The sequence below is a fragment of the Crocuta crocuta genome, unplaced genomic scaffold, assembly GCF_008692635.1.
Source record: "Crocuta crocuta isolate KB4526 unplaced genomic scaffold, BGI_CrCroc_1.0 scaffold162, whole genome shotgun sequence".
Classification (NCBI taxonomy): domain Eukaryota; kingdom Metazoa; phylum Chordata; class Mammalia; order Carnivora; family Hyaenidae; genus Crocuta; species Crocuta crocuta.
Window position 1 is genome coordinate 2,602,152 of NW_027529433.1, and position 15,899 is coordinate 2,618,050.

At 38.9% G+C, this 15,899-nt stretch overlaps 1 protein-coding gene across 1 annotated transcript in view; it reads right to left on the reverse strand.

Annotated features, from left to right (window-relative positions):
• The window catches only part of MSH3 (mutS homolog 3), a 175,632-nt gene that overhangs the window by 102,358 nt on the left and 57,375 nt on the right, over nucleotides 1-15,899 (reverse strand). The window contains exons 11-12 of the mRNA XM_077759869.1: nucleotides 9,235-9,319; nucleotides 6,014-6,123 (exon numbers count right to left, since the gene is read on the reverse strand). Of these exons, the coding sequence (XP_077615995.1) occupies nucleotides 6,014-6,123; nucleotides 9,235-9,319 (195 nt within the window). The remainder of the gene's footprint in view (nucleotides 1-6,013; nucleotides 6,124-9,234; nucleotides 9,320-15,899) is intronic.

Genomic DNA, 15,899 nt, shown 5'->3' on the forward strand with positions numbered 1-15,899 from the left:
ATAGGGTGACTGTAGATGTAATTAGTTAAGACGAGGCCATACTGGAATATGGTAGGCCCCTAATCCAATAGGATTACATCCTCACTGAAAGAATGTCATGTGGAGAGATAAGCACACTGGAAGAACACCAATGAATGTGAAGGCAGAAAGAAAAGAGGTGCATCTATAAGTCAAATGGCACCAAAGATTGTCAGCAAACTGCCACAAGTCAGGCCAGAGGCATGGTACAGCTTCTCCCTCAGAGGCCTCAGAAAGAGACACATGCGTGTTGATGCTACTCATTTGGTGATACTGTTATCCCCAGCAAACTAACACACTACCTAAACCACCCAGTATGGAATTGAAATTCCTATGGCCTTAAAGAACCACAGGAAAATTGCAGTGCGCCCAAATATCTCTACACACAAAAAATTCATATTTAGATGCGTTCAGATTTATGAGTCAAATCTTTTACGTGATACTTAAAACCAGCTGTGCCTAAGGTGGGAAGATGGCCCCTTCCCATCACCCAACCTGGCTTCCTCACTGAGTCACATGACTTTCACCAAGTAACTTCTATTTACACTAATTCCACTAACAGTTGACAAGAATACAAGATGAGGCCAAACCATGTCGTCCATTGTTAAGTGTTCAAGGTTTTCAAACCTAAACAAGCAACTGTCCCACTAAAACAAGGAACTGTGTGAAGGAAGTTTGCTTCTAAGGTTCTTTTAAAATCATGGAGTTTTTCTTAGAAAACTAAACTTCTTTCACACAGGTGTGCCTTATTTGCAAGGCCTACTGAGAACCCTATGATTTTCAAATGGATTCATTTGTTCATAATTTCTAGGCCATCTATAATATTCAAAGTACTATGAGCCCCCCATGCATTCTGTGTGAGTTAGTGACGGAAGGGTAGGGTCTAGACAAAACTGAGAGCAGTTAACTTTCTACAGAGGAAGAAAGGAGAAAAAGGAGGACTTTTCAAAGAAGCTATCTAAGTTAGGTCTTTAATGACTCACTACTTTACTACCTAATAAATATTTATCAAATGCTTGTAACACAATTTAGTAAGAGCTAAATATTAAATAAAAAGAAAAAAACAAATATCAATCATGATACACAGTCCTATATGCTATTGAAGAATAACACAAGGAACATAATTTAGATTCTAAGTGGTCAGACAAAACTTCTGAAAAAGTGACATTTTAAGGTGAGACCTAAGGGGTGCCTGGGTGGCTCAGTCGGTTGGGTATCCTACTTCGACTCAGGTCATGATCTCACAGTTCTTGAGTTCAAGCCCCACATCGGGCAATATGCTGACAACTCAGAGCCTGGAGCTGCTTCTGAATCTGTCTCCTTCTCTCTCTGCCCCTCCCCTGCTCACACTGTCTCTCTCTCCTTTAAAAATAAATAAACATTAAAAATATTTTTTTAAAAAAAGGTGAGACTTAAAAGGAATCAGTCATTTGAGGATTAAAGAGAAAAAGAAAAACACTCTATGCAGAGAGCCCAGCAAATGCAACGACCACAGAATGAAAAAAACTTGTGGAAGCTCAGAAACCAAAGAAGGCCAAAGTGAACAAAAATGATGAATGTGTGAATGCAGGGAAGAGCTATGTTAAAGAACTTTAATTTTTTTTTAAGTTTATGCATCCTGAGAGAGAGAAACAGTGAGAGTGGAGGAGGGGCAGGGAGAGAGGGAAAGAAAGAGAATCCCAAGCAGGCTCCACGTTGCCAGTGCAGAGCCTGACATGGGGCTCAAACCCAAGAAACTGTGAGATCACGACCTGAGCCGAAACCAAGAATCAACCACCCAGGGGTCCCAAGAATTTTAAATTTTTTTAAGTTTATTTGTTTATCTTGAAAGACAGTGCAAGCAGAAGAGGGACAGAGAAAGAGAAGAAGAAGAGAAAGAGGGGAAGAAGAGAGAGAATCCCAAGCTGTGCTGTCAGTGTGGAGCACAACGTGGGGCTCTCAATCCCACAAATACAGATGATGACCTGAGCTGAACTGAAACCAAGAGCCAGACACTTAGCAGACTTAGCCACCCAGGCGCCCCTAAAGAATTTTAATTTTATTTGGAGCAAGTGGAAAGCCAATGAAGAGGTTAAAGCAGGGGGGTGGGATGATTCAGACTTTACCTTGAAAAAGATCAGTGAGGAGGATACTGCAGCTGTCCAAGTGAGAACTGATATGCTTTAACCCAGGATGATGGCAGTGGAGATGGCAAGACATACACAGACTCTAGATATATTTTAGAACTAAAGGAAACAGGACTTAGTATTAGATTGGACACAGCTGTCAGAAAGGAAATGTCCAGGATAAATTTCCATTTCTGGGCTAAGCAACTCATTCAGTATAAGTGCCGGTTCCCAGAATAGAGAAACCAGGAGGAGGAACAGGGTTGAATACACGAAGTTTCTGTGATGCCCCTAGGTGCTGATGAATCTTAGCTGAATACATAAGCCTGGAGAATAGGAGAGAGTAAAGACCAGAGAGAGAAATCTGGGAATCACTGACATTTTGACATTTAAAGTCATTGGAACAGAAATGTTCATGGGGTAGGTGTAGGAGACGGTGAGAAGAGGTGGCGAGGGGAGGTTTAGGGGTTCAGATTCAGGAGGCTTAGGGAAGAAGAAAGTGCAGCTCCTACGGGTCAGGTGTCTGAAATGCCAACACTGAAAGGATACCTAGAAGATGAGCAAATAGCAAAGGATGCTTTGAAGAAGTAGGCAGCAAACTAGAAGGGAAACAAAGATGAGTACAAGTTTCTACTTTAGAAAAAGGAAACAGACTGCACAAAGGTCCAGAAATAAAACGAGACCTTGGTGTGTTGTGAGAACTGTAAACAGCAGGGGACAGCATGATAAGGTATACATTAAAAGTAATCCATCGGTAGTGCAGAGCAGAAAGAGAGAAGGGCAAGAGGCTCAGTTTCCTCAATAAACAAAAAGCCTTTCATACAAAAGCTTTCATCTGACTGCCTTTCATAAAAAGTGATTTTACAAAAAGGCCAGATGATACAATACTACCTCTTGCCAAAAATCCAGTGGTCTTCACTGTTGAACAAAATAATCCATCCACTAGAAGGGAAGGAACTGATTTCTCAGATTCTGCGTTGTGATTAATGATCCCTTGCTCTGTATGTGTGTACACATGTCTACATGAATGCGGGCATAGGGCACGCACATGCGCGCGCACGTGCGCGCGCGCACGCACACACACACACACACACACACACACACACACATCTTCATTTCCAAGAAATCACTGTCTCACTGAAGGAAATGCTTTGTTTCCAATCTGTTTCAATCAGCATTCAAACTGATTGTTTTCTGAGGCAGAGATGTCTTAGCAGATGTGTGAATATGGGGCTGCTAGAAATAATGTGACAAAGTCATGAGCATGTGAGCTCTAGAAACCACGAGCCCAGATAAGATCCCAAGCAAGGCTGAAAGTAAGAAGAGGTCCCGGGAGAGAGCTCTGGGTCACATCAACATTGAAGGTGCAAGCGGAAGAGGTACCCAAAAAGGAAATCCACAACTTATGTTTGTTTAATATATTAAAATTTCGAGTAAACTATCAAACCTTGAATCCTTTTAAGATGAACAAATCTGCCTTCAAAATTAATATTTTGCCTAAAATAACATTTTAGAGACTCATCCCATACTTTCCAAAGTTTTCTTTTTCGTCTCTCTATCAATATTAACAAATAGAATTCATGTTTCAGGGCTTTTTGACAAAACCAACAAAATGCCTATGGTGTATATACAAAAAATTGACAAGATCGTATCAATCTAGAGAAGCAGAAGAAATTCAAAGATCAAACCTCAAAAAAATGAATTCAATATAATTTAGTACTAAAAGGTTTCAGGACTAATGGCTTGCCAATGTGACATTCATTTATAAGAAGAAGCTAGAGGGGTGCCTGGGTGGCTCAGTCGGTTAAGTGTCCTACTTCGGCTCAGGTCATTGACGATCTCAGTTTGTTTGTGGATTCGAGCCCCACATATGGGTCTGTGCTGACAGCTCAGAGTCTGGAGCCTGCTTTGAGTTCAGTGTCTCCCTCTCTGTCTGTCCCTCTCCTGATTTAAAATTGTGACCTAAAATTAAAAGGAAAAAGTTTTGTCTGTTTGTTAACAGCTATATAAGTGTTAGGTTGGTGTAAAGCTCACACTTGGAAAGCATCAGTGCTCAACACATGGCACATTGTCTTTCAGCCTTCTTGGGAAAGTAGAATCCCAAGAGATGCATGATTCAGCTCCTACAGAGCATACGATATGGTCTACTGAATTCATCTCAAATTAATCCTGGGTATAGAAAACAAATTTCACAATAGAAATAAAAATTTTACTTTAAAAAGTCTGCTACTGACTCTGTTTCTGCTGAATATTTCAACCAAGTAAATAAGAATGTAAGAAGTGCTGTGGATGCTGAGGTAGATGTCTTTCCACACTCTCTACAAAAAGCCATCTGGTCTGATTTCGCTCCACAAGGCATTCTTACCTCGTTTCAGTACTGAACCAAAGTAGATACCGTTGACCCTTGAACAATGTGGGGATTAAGGGCACCGAACCTCCCAGGGTCAAAAATCCTACTACAACTTTTGGCTCCCCAAAAACTTAACTAATAGCCTACTACTGACCAAGAAGCCTTACAGATAACATAGTTGATCAACATGTATTTTATATATGTATTACATTCTGTATTCTCACAATAAAGTAAGCTGTAGGAAAGGAAACATTAAGAAAATCATAAGAAAAATACACTGACAGTAATGTACTGCACCAGAAAAAATTCACACGTAAGTGGACCTGCACAGTTCAAACCCACGTTGTTCAAGAATCAACTATACTTCCCTTCGCAGAATGTTTTCTTTACTGAGTCAGTTTCCCTCCTCTGCAGGTCTTTATGCCCAAGAAGAACACTTAGAGTGAAGTGATTTGGAAACCATTATCATCGTAATGTAAAATTAAAGTAATTTAAAAATTCCAAGTCCCAGGCCACACTGGAGACCAACTGAATATCTGTGAAGCTTCTCAAGTGACTGCAAGGTGCAGGCAAGCTTGGAAACAGCTGTGTTTTAAGCATCAGATTCAGCTACCTTCCCTGAAGGGGCTCCTAGTTTACTCATCTACTTTCCCAAGTGTCTCACACCCGACTCCTCTTTCAGAACCCTACTGTTCCTGCTTTAGCTCAGGTCCCTCAGAACCTCGCCATGAACTTGTCGATTTGCCAACCTAACCACAAGTTTGTTCTCTCCCCAACTACAAGCCCAGATCTGATCCCATCATCCCATGCTCAGAATCACTGGATTAACTTTCCCTGGCCACCAACTCAGCCTAGCCTTCAAAGCCTTCTTACGAAAGGCGGTGCCCCATCTCTTCAGCCCCCTCCTCCCTACTCTCTTATGCTACTGATGACCCAAACTAACTGGATAACTCACTTTTCTTTGACTCGCCTTGTAAGCAGACTCATTCTAGGGACAAGGGAAAGATCCTCACGATATTAGACAGCATTTAGCCAGATGCAAAAGAAAATCTTCCCCAATTTAAAATTCTGGTTTTTAAAAAATTTTTTTAGATTTTTAAAAAAATGTTTACTTATTACTGAGAGACACAGAGAGACAGAGCATGAGCAGGGGAGGAGCAGAGAGAGGAGGAGACACAGAATCTGAAGCAGGCTCCAGGCTCTGAGCTGTCAGCACAAAGCCCGACACAAGGCTTGAACCCACAAACTGTGAGATCATGACCTGAGCTGAAGTTGGATGCTTCACCAACTGAGCCACCCAGGTGCCCTGTTCTATTTTTAAGTTTATTTATTGCTTTAGTAATCCCTACATCCAACACAAGGCTTGAACTCACAACCCCAAGATCAAGAATCACATGCTCATCTCACTAAGCCAGCCAGGCACCCCTAAAACTCTATTCTTAAAGCCATGGTAACCTAGGTTTTAAGGAAACTAACAAACACTTAATTTCACAACTTTATACAATTTCAGATTAAACACACGAAAAAAAAAATCCTTTACCTTAGTTTAAGGAGTGGCTGGGTCACCCACTTCTTTAACTTCCGTTTCCCAAATGAGGTTTTAGTATGGTCTAAAACCCAAAGTAAACTTCCTTTGGTTTTCATGTCAGTCTAAGAAAGACAGAAGAAAAGGTTTATTAACTAGACATTGTATTTGTACCAAAACTGATCATTGTTCATGTGCCTTAATTATTCCATATACCTCAATTTTAGTTTTTTTAATTAATGATTTTAGTTTATTCATTTTGGAGAGACAGAGACACACTGCGTGAGTGGGCAAAGGGCAGAGAGAGAGGGAGATACAGAGTCTGAAGCAGGCTACAGGCTCCGAGCTGGCAGCACTGAGCCTGATGCAGGGCTCGAACTCACAACCCATTGAGATAATGACCTGAACCCAAGTTGGATGCTTAACCAACTGAGCTACCCAGGCACCCCTCCATATACCCCAATTTTAAATGTGACACATACCTATCATAAACTACAACTCATAACAGGTGTTTGTTTAATGTCTGACGAATGCACGTACATATGAACACACATGCACTATACATAAAGTTTTGATATCTGCACAAAAATGGAACAGTCTATGTATAGTTCTGCTAACTAAAAATATTCAGAAATATTTTTTTAATTTTTATGTTTGATAGAAAGAAGTGGGGGAGAAGCAGAGAAAGAGGGGAACAGACGACAGGAAGCAGGCTCAGGGAGCCCAATGCGGGCTAAACTCACAAACGGTAAGACCATGACCTGAGCCAAAGTTAGACACTTAACCGGTTGACTGGGCCACCCAGGTGGCAGGCACCCTCCTTCCTTTTCTTTAATGTAAAATCTTTTAAAATATAAGTTTGTCTTAAGCATCTTAAAAATATATACTTTTCTCCTTTGGGAAGTACAGTGAAGATAATTTAACTTCCTTCAGCAATTCAGTATCCTCTACCATCTCAGAGTTCTCATTCTAAGGACTAAGACTCTCATGAAAACACTGAACAAGCAGAAGGTACTGGAGATCAAAGTAAAATGCACTGCACTCTAGGAATTCACCCTGGGAGGATTTTATTTTAGACTGCTCTATTAAACCCTTAGTAAAAAACTGTCTATCTATGCTTTGCTACTTGAAAGTTGAACCACTAAAAATAGTGGTTCAATAATTTACAATTAACTAGAGATGATAGTTAATTTTAACCAAGGTTACATGGTATTTCAAAAAGTCTGTATTAACAGACTTCCAAATCTCATCTGAAATGTAAGACTACAGTTTTCACCTAAGTTGTTTTTTTTTTTAACTTTTTCCTTTTCCTTCAAATCATCAAGCAGGTACTTACAGAATACCTCTTATGTACTCAGCTGTATGGCCTGCAAAGGTATATTAAGACCCAGTTCCTCCCTTAGGGTACTTCTTTCCAAGTATGGGAGAAATGACTCATAATTAAGACATGATAGCACCTGGCAGAAACTAACTATGAAAGGGATGACAAAGCTGCCAGGCCTTAGGAGTTTAAAGCAAAGCATAGATCTCAGAAGGCCTGGCTGAGAATGAGCTGGACAGACAGAGCTGACTAACCAGGGCAGTCCACATCAACAACAGCGCCATTCCTTCTGAAACAAGAGCCCCACTGGCCTGAAGACAGTAAAGGGTCCCAGGAAAAGAACAGTGGACAAGAATAATTTTCCAGTGGTTTATTGCATCACTGAAGAACCCTCTCAGACAAGAGAGGGAGGGATGGGAAAGAAATAGTTCTATTATTCGTTTGCTCTCCCTGACACCCAGCCCCCTCCTCATTACCCCTTTCCATTGTTCCATGGTAATGGAGGCCAAAGTCGAAGTGCAAAGACAAGCCGAAGCTGTGAATTCCTGGCCTGTTTCTATAATGGCCCAAGTCCTGATAAGGGTACTTTAATGACAAGTGATTTTTGCCTTAGGAATTTAATTTCAGAACTGACTCCACAACAGCAGGATCTGAACAGGAAGGATGTGGCAGAATAAAGAAAGCTTAGAAGGTCAGGCCTGGAACAAGGTCTTCAGAGTCTGACTCTGAGCTCTTCTTCACCCAAGAAATGTCCTTTTCTTCCTACTGCTCATTTCCGATCATGGGAATGTATACCAAGTTGATGGAAAAAAAATTGTGGGAAAAATTCTCAATTTCTAGATAATGTAATGACAAGATAAAAATGTTACTGTATGAAAGTAATACTGACTAGTATACAAGGATACCTTGGAAGATAGAGAAACTAGATGAGAGAAACTAGTAATATATAAATCTAGGAGTAGGGGGAATAAATTCAGCATTTACTTTCATTCAAAATAGTAATAAATATTTCTCTTTTTGTTAATAAAGAGGGACTTTTTAAATATTTATTTATTTTGAGAGAAAGAGAGAGAGCAGGGGAGGGGCAGATGAGAGAGGGAGAGAAAGAATCCCCAACAGGCCTTGTGCTATCAGCTAAGAACCCAACTCGGGGCTCGAACTCACGAACCATGAGATCATGACCTGAGCCAATATCAAGAGTCAGGTTCTCAACTGACTGAGCCACCCAGGCACCCCAGTAATAAATATTTTTGAAGAGCTTTAAACCATTTAACTCAGATGATTCAGCTTTTCAACTATTTACTCAAATGATTCGGAACTACTTTTTACTTCTATGACTTTATGCTAACATCATATAATATTTCAACTTATACTAAATCAAAGCAATCAATTTAATGTCTCCATTATCTTCATAACTCATCAATAAAGGGCAAATAAATGATGACAGAAGCTTGTGAAATGAAATTTATACATCTTAAAATCTAACTGAACTTGATTCATATGCAGTAACTGGTTTCATATGCAGAATGAATAAGACTGAAAACATTTCAATGAAAAGGTATATAGAAAAAACATAATCAAGAAGACAAAAAATCCACTTTATATTAATTTTCAAAGATGGTGCCTTTCCAAAGGAATATGTGATACAGAAACTATCAGGATGGGCATGTCATTTCAATAAGTAAAAAGGAAACTCTATAGCTCTCAAAGTAACCCCTAGGGAAGTAGTTCATATATTCGATTCTCAAAAAAATGGATGCTGTAATTATCAACTACTAGATAGATGACAAGCAGAGTAATCAGTTGAAGACAATATTCTTGTTCTCACCTGCACTTTTAAGAAAAGACTGCTACTTTACTCCAAGTATTTTTTTCAAAACCATTTTGAATCACTTAGCCTTTAGGTTTACCTGACCTGATTCTGTAGGATTTCAAGATTCCTTAATGTTGTTCCATTAATTGTCATGAATTCCATTTCACTAGACAACTGCTTAAAATTCCTGTAAAAGAATGAAACATGAGCCATGATATAAGTGCATAAAGAAATTTGAAAAACTAATTTAGGCACTAAAGATAATTCCAATATCATTATGACAAAAATGAGCTCTGTGACAGAAAATCAAATCAAAAGCAGCAAATGAGTATTCACTGGGATAGTGTCTTCCATTGATGCTGGTGCCATTAAACAGACTGATGCAAAAGGACAGTTGTCTCACACCATAAACAAGCAAAGGGAAGTAAATGGTACCAACATCTCTTTTTCACATTTCCAGGAATAGATCCAAACACAGTCTTTTATCATCAGCAGAGCATGTGGTGGTATCTTCAGGAAAAGCTATGCAATTAGCTAAAAAATATGTCAAGATATTTAAAAACATCTTCCTTATTCTTTAGCATGAGATCATCTTGATAAACCCTTTAACAGCTTCTAATCAACATTCTGATATGTGCAACAAATGTTATATACTCTAAATTAACAACACACATTAATGAGACTAATGTTTTAGTGGAATATAAAACCAAGAAAGTAGCAAAAATTATTTCCTTAAGCTCAAAGAATTCACATTCTCCCTAGGTCACTGTGACTATCCCAAATGAGCTTAAAGTTCAGTAACTTGCAAATAGACTTGAGTATTGAATTGTGATGATTTTTTAATGTTTATTTATTAATTTTGATAGAGTGTGCACAAGCAGGAGAGGGGCAGAAGAGGAAGAGAAACTAATCCCAAGCAGGCTCCACACTCAACATGGAGCCCAACGTATGGCTCGATCTCATGAACTGTGAGATCATGATCTAAGCCAAAATCAAGAGCTGGATGCTTAAGTGACTGAGCCACCCAGGTGCCCCGAGTTGTGATGATTAATAACTGTATGCACAAATCTAATTTTGTCCTTAGCAGTCTTTCATGTTAAAAAGTATATTAATCAATGCATTCCTAATACAGTAATTTGACTTCCATTATGTTTCTATCAACAGCACTCACAGATTTTACAGCTTATTTTTAAAGGCAAGAAGAATGGCAAGCCACCGAACTATTTGGAGGAAAAGCATGAGTGTTTGAATTATAAACCTACTGTATCTCTCATGGCTGTGATAAGATTTAAATACAAGCAGTTTTCTAAGTCAGTTATGGAAAGAAGGCTCCATCCAGGAGTCTAGACCTAAAATCAGAACCAGTGCTCACTGAAAGATGCCTTCACTTGTAGATGACTCTCCCAGCTAAAGCTCTGGAGCCCTGGAAGAGAAATACCTGATAGCATATTAGGAATACTGCCTAGTAAGAACTGTCCTTTAGCAGGAGGATTTCTCTGACAGGTTTGATGTAGCTTCTGTGAAAAGTTGTTAATGATTTTTAGAGGGAGGCAACTCTAACAGTGATTGACAGCAAGTGCTTGTAGCTCTTTTGCTCCTTCTTACAGCACTTAACTTAATCTGCTTTACATTACAGCAATTACATGTTCTTCTGCTATCCTCATTAATAGATCTAAGTTCCTTGAAGGCAAGAGTTATTTATGTCATACATGTTGCAGAACTTGCTGAGCCTAGCAGCACACAGATGCTCAACAAATGTCTGCCATTTTCCTATGGGAAAACCAGTTTGGCTTGGTTGGTTGGTTTCCTTTGAGTCATAAAGCTCAGAAATGTCCATAAAACACCCAGGGACAATAATAAGATGTAAAACATTATTTTCAGAAAGAAACAATTAGGTAGTGATTTGCTGGGTAGCTGACAGGTGTTCATACACCTCCATGGTCAAAGATCCAAGTTGGAAGAGTTGGTAGCCTAAACTTGAGTTGGTATCTAGCCAGTGCCCATGTGTTTGGATGGAAATCATTTCCTTCCCTGTTCCTGACAGGTTGAGTGATCATAAGTGATTAACACTTGAGTACCTTCATCAAACACAAACTCTACAGGGATGCTCATTTGGTTTGAGAGAAAAACTAATCAAGAACCCATAATCCAACAGCCTTTTCTAAAAACATCTCAGCTAGCTGTCTTAATCTCCCATGAACAACAGAGCTGTAAGACAAATAAGTGGCGTTTAAGATCTGTAGACTGTCCAGAAACACTGTTCAGCTGGCTTCACCCTCACAAGAACTAGTAAACTCAACAGTCCATATCCTGAAGAATGAAGTCTTAGGTTTAGGATTCTGAAAGCATCCCTGTTCTACCAATTAGTTGAGGGTTTAGTCACCTAACTCCAACTAAAAGTGAAACCCTACTCCTACTATGCCCCCAATGAATCTATGAAGCAAGGCACTGTCAGAACAGTTTAAAAAAAAAAAAAAAAGAAATTTCATAGAGTTTACAGAAGAGCTTACAGGGCTTTTTAAAAATTTTTTTAATGTTTGTTGATTTATTTTGAGAGAGAGATGATGAGCAGGGTAGGGGCAGAGAGAATGGGAGAGAGAGAGAGAATCCCAAGCAGATTCCATGCTCAGTGTGGAGCCTAACACGGGGCCCAGTCTTCATGAACCATGAGATGATGACCTGAGCTGAAACCGAGTCAGATGCTGAACTGACTGGGCCACCCAGGTGCCCCTACAGGACTGCTTTTGTGCCCAGTTGCTAAAAAGTATCTATACACATAGCAGAAGAGGGTTTGGACTAACACACACCCTAGTATACAGAGCACTGGGGGAAGAGGCTCAGAGTCATCATCTGTGTTTTTACTGGATATAATTACTGGATATTCACAATACCAAAATGAACCCAATAAACTGAACAACCAAAGTTACTTAAGCTAGCTCACAAAACCAGACTTTAGAGAAACAGTGTCATGTTCTTTTATTAATTAGCAGTAGAGTTGTGGATACAGTTTTTTGTTTGTTTTGTTTTAGTTTTTTTTCCCTTATTGTACAAGGCCCCTAAATTTCAAAGTAGACACAGTGAGAAGGAAGGAATTTATTTGAAACTGACATCTGCATTGATTTCAATAAAAGAAATCAACCATTGGGCAATATTAAATTGGAATGATTTCTATGGAACAATAATTATTAAGCAACACAAAAACCTAATATGCTTCTGGGTTTCCAATAAGTTTGTTTGATAATGACTTCTGGAGTTGGGGCTCTTCTTTCCAAATACGAAAGAAATTTCCTCTTGTCAGTGCCTATTTCCACTAGGATTATTTATATTTTTGAACTCTGGGTTTTATTTGCCAGCATCGTTAGGAACTCAACTGTATATGATCACTGATGTGAAATAAGCAATTTTAAATTATTTATCCTTTTGGAAAAAGTCAAATTTTATATGCTTTGAAATGAACTTCATAAACAATGCCTGGCTACAATTGATGCTGTGTGAACCTGGATAAAAATCCTACAAGTAAAATGGGAAAATAATTACTATTTCGGACAACAAAAATGCAAAGGGTACTTCTTTCCCCCTCAAGTTTTATAATGGGAGGAAAATGTTCTTGCTGAAAACTTACCAAGTAATTTAAGATTCTGTGTCACTCCTACCCTAGTTTTTTTTAACAAATGAAAATCAATCTTTCTGATTTAGAAGCAGGTAAAGCAAAATCAGAAAAAGTTAAACCCACATAAGGCAAAGTCTAGAGGAAACTAAGGGCAAGCTTCCAAAAGTTCTCTCCTGGTGGGGTCACATAGGATGTGTTTAATTTCCCCAGCAGTGAGTTATGATGATATGTGTGAAATGGGCACCAGAGAAGCACATTGGAGACTCAACACCTGGAGTTTATACATGTACCAAAATTCCAGCTCCTAGAAACAAGCAAGTAGTTAGCATAAACCATGTTCTTTGCACAGTTTAGGGAGAGTGAGCCATTCTTATCAGAGAATGCTGGAAACTCCCAGAAAACAGTCAAGGGTCAAGCTCGCAAGTAGGTCTGTCTCAGGATAGTTGTCTCATCAGGTCTGCTATGTTAACCATTTTTTGGCACATCTATCTTTTCAAATTCTATTTCTCATCAAGTGTACGTGTTATGTTTATTTACTTTAGGGTTCCTTCTAGTTTACTCTTCACTCCTAAATTGATCTTTTTCTTTAATACACAGATCATTCTTAAACCCTATCATCTCATTTCAAAGCTTCCTATTTCTCATTTGTTCCTTCACACCTAGTATCATTTTCCTACCTAGTATCTAATATCACTGTATTTTGAAGTAGCAGGTTATAGTTTTTATTTCATTTGTGGGAATCTTTCTGGCATGCATTCATTTTCTGTAAGTATGTTATGTGGCTCTTTATTCTGTTTCTTCTTATAATAATTTTGTATAAGATTTGAAATTCTTTCTCTTTCTCTTTTTAATTTTAAAGTGGTTTTTCTGTTTATTTATTTTTGAAAGAGACAGAGCACGAGCAGGGGAGGGGCAGAGAGAGAGGGAGACACAGAATCCAAAGCAGGCTCCAGGCTCTGAGCTGTCAGCACAGAGCTCGCCTTGGGGCGTGAACTCTGAGATCATGACCTGGGCCAAAGTAGCCGCTTAACCAACTGAACCACCCAGGCACCCCATTATGCTGCTGAACTTTTAAAGTAATATAACTGAATTCTAAATACACGAAACCATTCATGTTTTCCAAAGTAATCACCTGGAGTGGTTACATTCTTTTTCCGAAATATAACTTTGGAATCACTCTTCTGGAATTATCTTCAAAGTTCAATCACATGCCATCCATATAACATTATCACATTTCGTGTTTAAGCAAAACAACAGTACCAATTTGCCAATGACATTTTGGCAATTTCCAAACAAGACCACACTCATAGGATAAATTCCTTCCTTCTTTCTTTTTCTTCCATTAATCCTACATTTACTGATTACCTGCTTGGTCCTGGGCATATGCTGGGTAGTAAAAATTTATACTATATGAGGGCTGAACACTTTGGATCTCCATCTTTCTTGCCTTTGGCTCTATGACAGTGAGAGGAGGGGATCACCCATCCAACAGATTAGACACATACTAAGTCATCAGCAGATTCAGTTCCCTGACCACTGCCCCACACCACCACCAAATACAAAATGAGAAGAGTTCAGCTTCATGTAATGTATCAAGTCAGATAATTTAAAAATAAACTAATTTAATTTCAGTACAAATAAACATGTTTTACTATTTAATATTATTCTTACTTTGAATTAAATATAAAGAGGACACAACAGTGTTTTCAGACCCAAATATATCTACTTTTAAATATATGAGAGCCTGATATTTTTTAAAAGTCAGTTTCTTGGAGCGCCTGGGTGGCTCAGTTGGTTAAGCGTCCAATCGGCTCAGGTCATGATCTCACGGTTCTGGAGTTCGAGTCCTGAGGTGGGCTCTGTGCTGACAGCTCCGAGCATGGAGCCTGCTTCGGATTCTGTGTCTCCCTCTCTCTCTGCCACTCCCCCGCTTGTTCTCCCTCTCTCTGTCTCAAAAATAAATAAACATTAAAAAATTATTTAAAAGTCAGTTTCTTTACTCCAAAATTAATACTTCATTGCTAGGTGATATAGGAACAGAAACGAGTCTTAATGGGCAAACTAGCAGTTGCTAATTCTACCTCATTTAGAGGCGCTCTCTATCTTGAGGAAGTCAAATGGTAGGTAGTTTGCAACCTTTCTTTACGGGGATTCAACACCACCAACCATATGGATGAATCTCTGCAATAAGTCTCCTATAATTGGAGCTTAATGTAAAACCCAATGAGGTGTAATACAGGCTGATGCTCTTTAATAAAACAGTTTAGCCACTGTAAAAGATATACAGATTAATACAGTACCCAGGTTAACAAATAAAACATCAGTTAGAACTCCCCTTTGACATCTCCCCCAGCAATCTTTACTGCTTCCACTCCTTCCCCAATGGAATAAATCACTCTTCTGAATTTGTTGTTCATCAATTCCATGTATATCTTTGTATCTTCCCTGTATACCCATGTACTCTTTTTAAATTTTTCTTTCTTTTTTTCTTTTCTTTTTTTGAGAGAGAGTGAGAGTGCATTGGACAAGCAGGGAAGGGGCAGAAGGCGAGGGAGAGAGAGAATTCCAAGCAGGGAGCCTGATGTGGAGCTCTATCTCACCAACTGTGAGATCATAATCTGAGGCAAAATCAAGAGTCAGATGTTTAACCGACTGAGCCAGCCAGGCACCCCATATACATGTGTATGTACATGTATGTATTCTTAAGTAATATTCCTAAGCACTACTTAAGTAGTGACTTTTTTTTACAAGTTTCTAACTTCATATAATAGTATGTACTATATGTCCTTCAGCAATTTGATTTTGGCTCCACATGTCAACTTAATTTTTTGAATATTGGTATGCGTTACTCCAATGCATTTATTTTCACTGCTGTATAATACCACACTGCACGAATTTAACACAATAAATCACTCTCCTGTTTACGGATATTGACACTGATTTTAAATAGGACAAAACTGCTTCCAGAGAAATGATATTCTGTTCTATCCTAAATATTACAAAGAACACACACCAAAAAAGAAATTACAAAAAGATTCCTAAGGGACCTGCCTTTCTCCCACCCTCCCCAACAACAAAATCAGGACCACCTCTTTGTACCCCACTTCACATTTGGCCATTTTATTGAGGTAGCTCCTATCTGCCCACCCACCTCTGC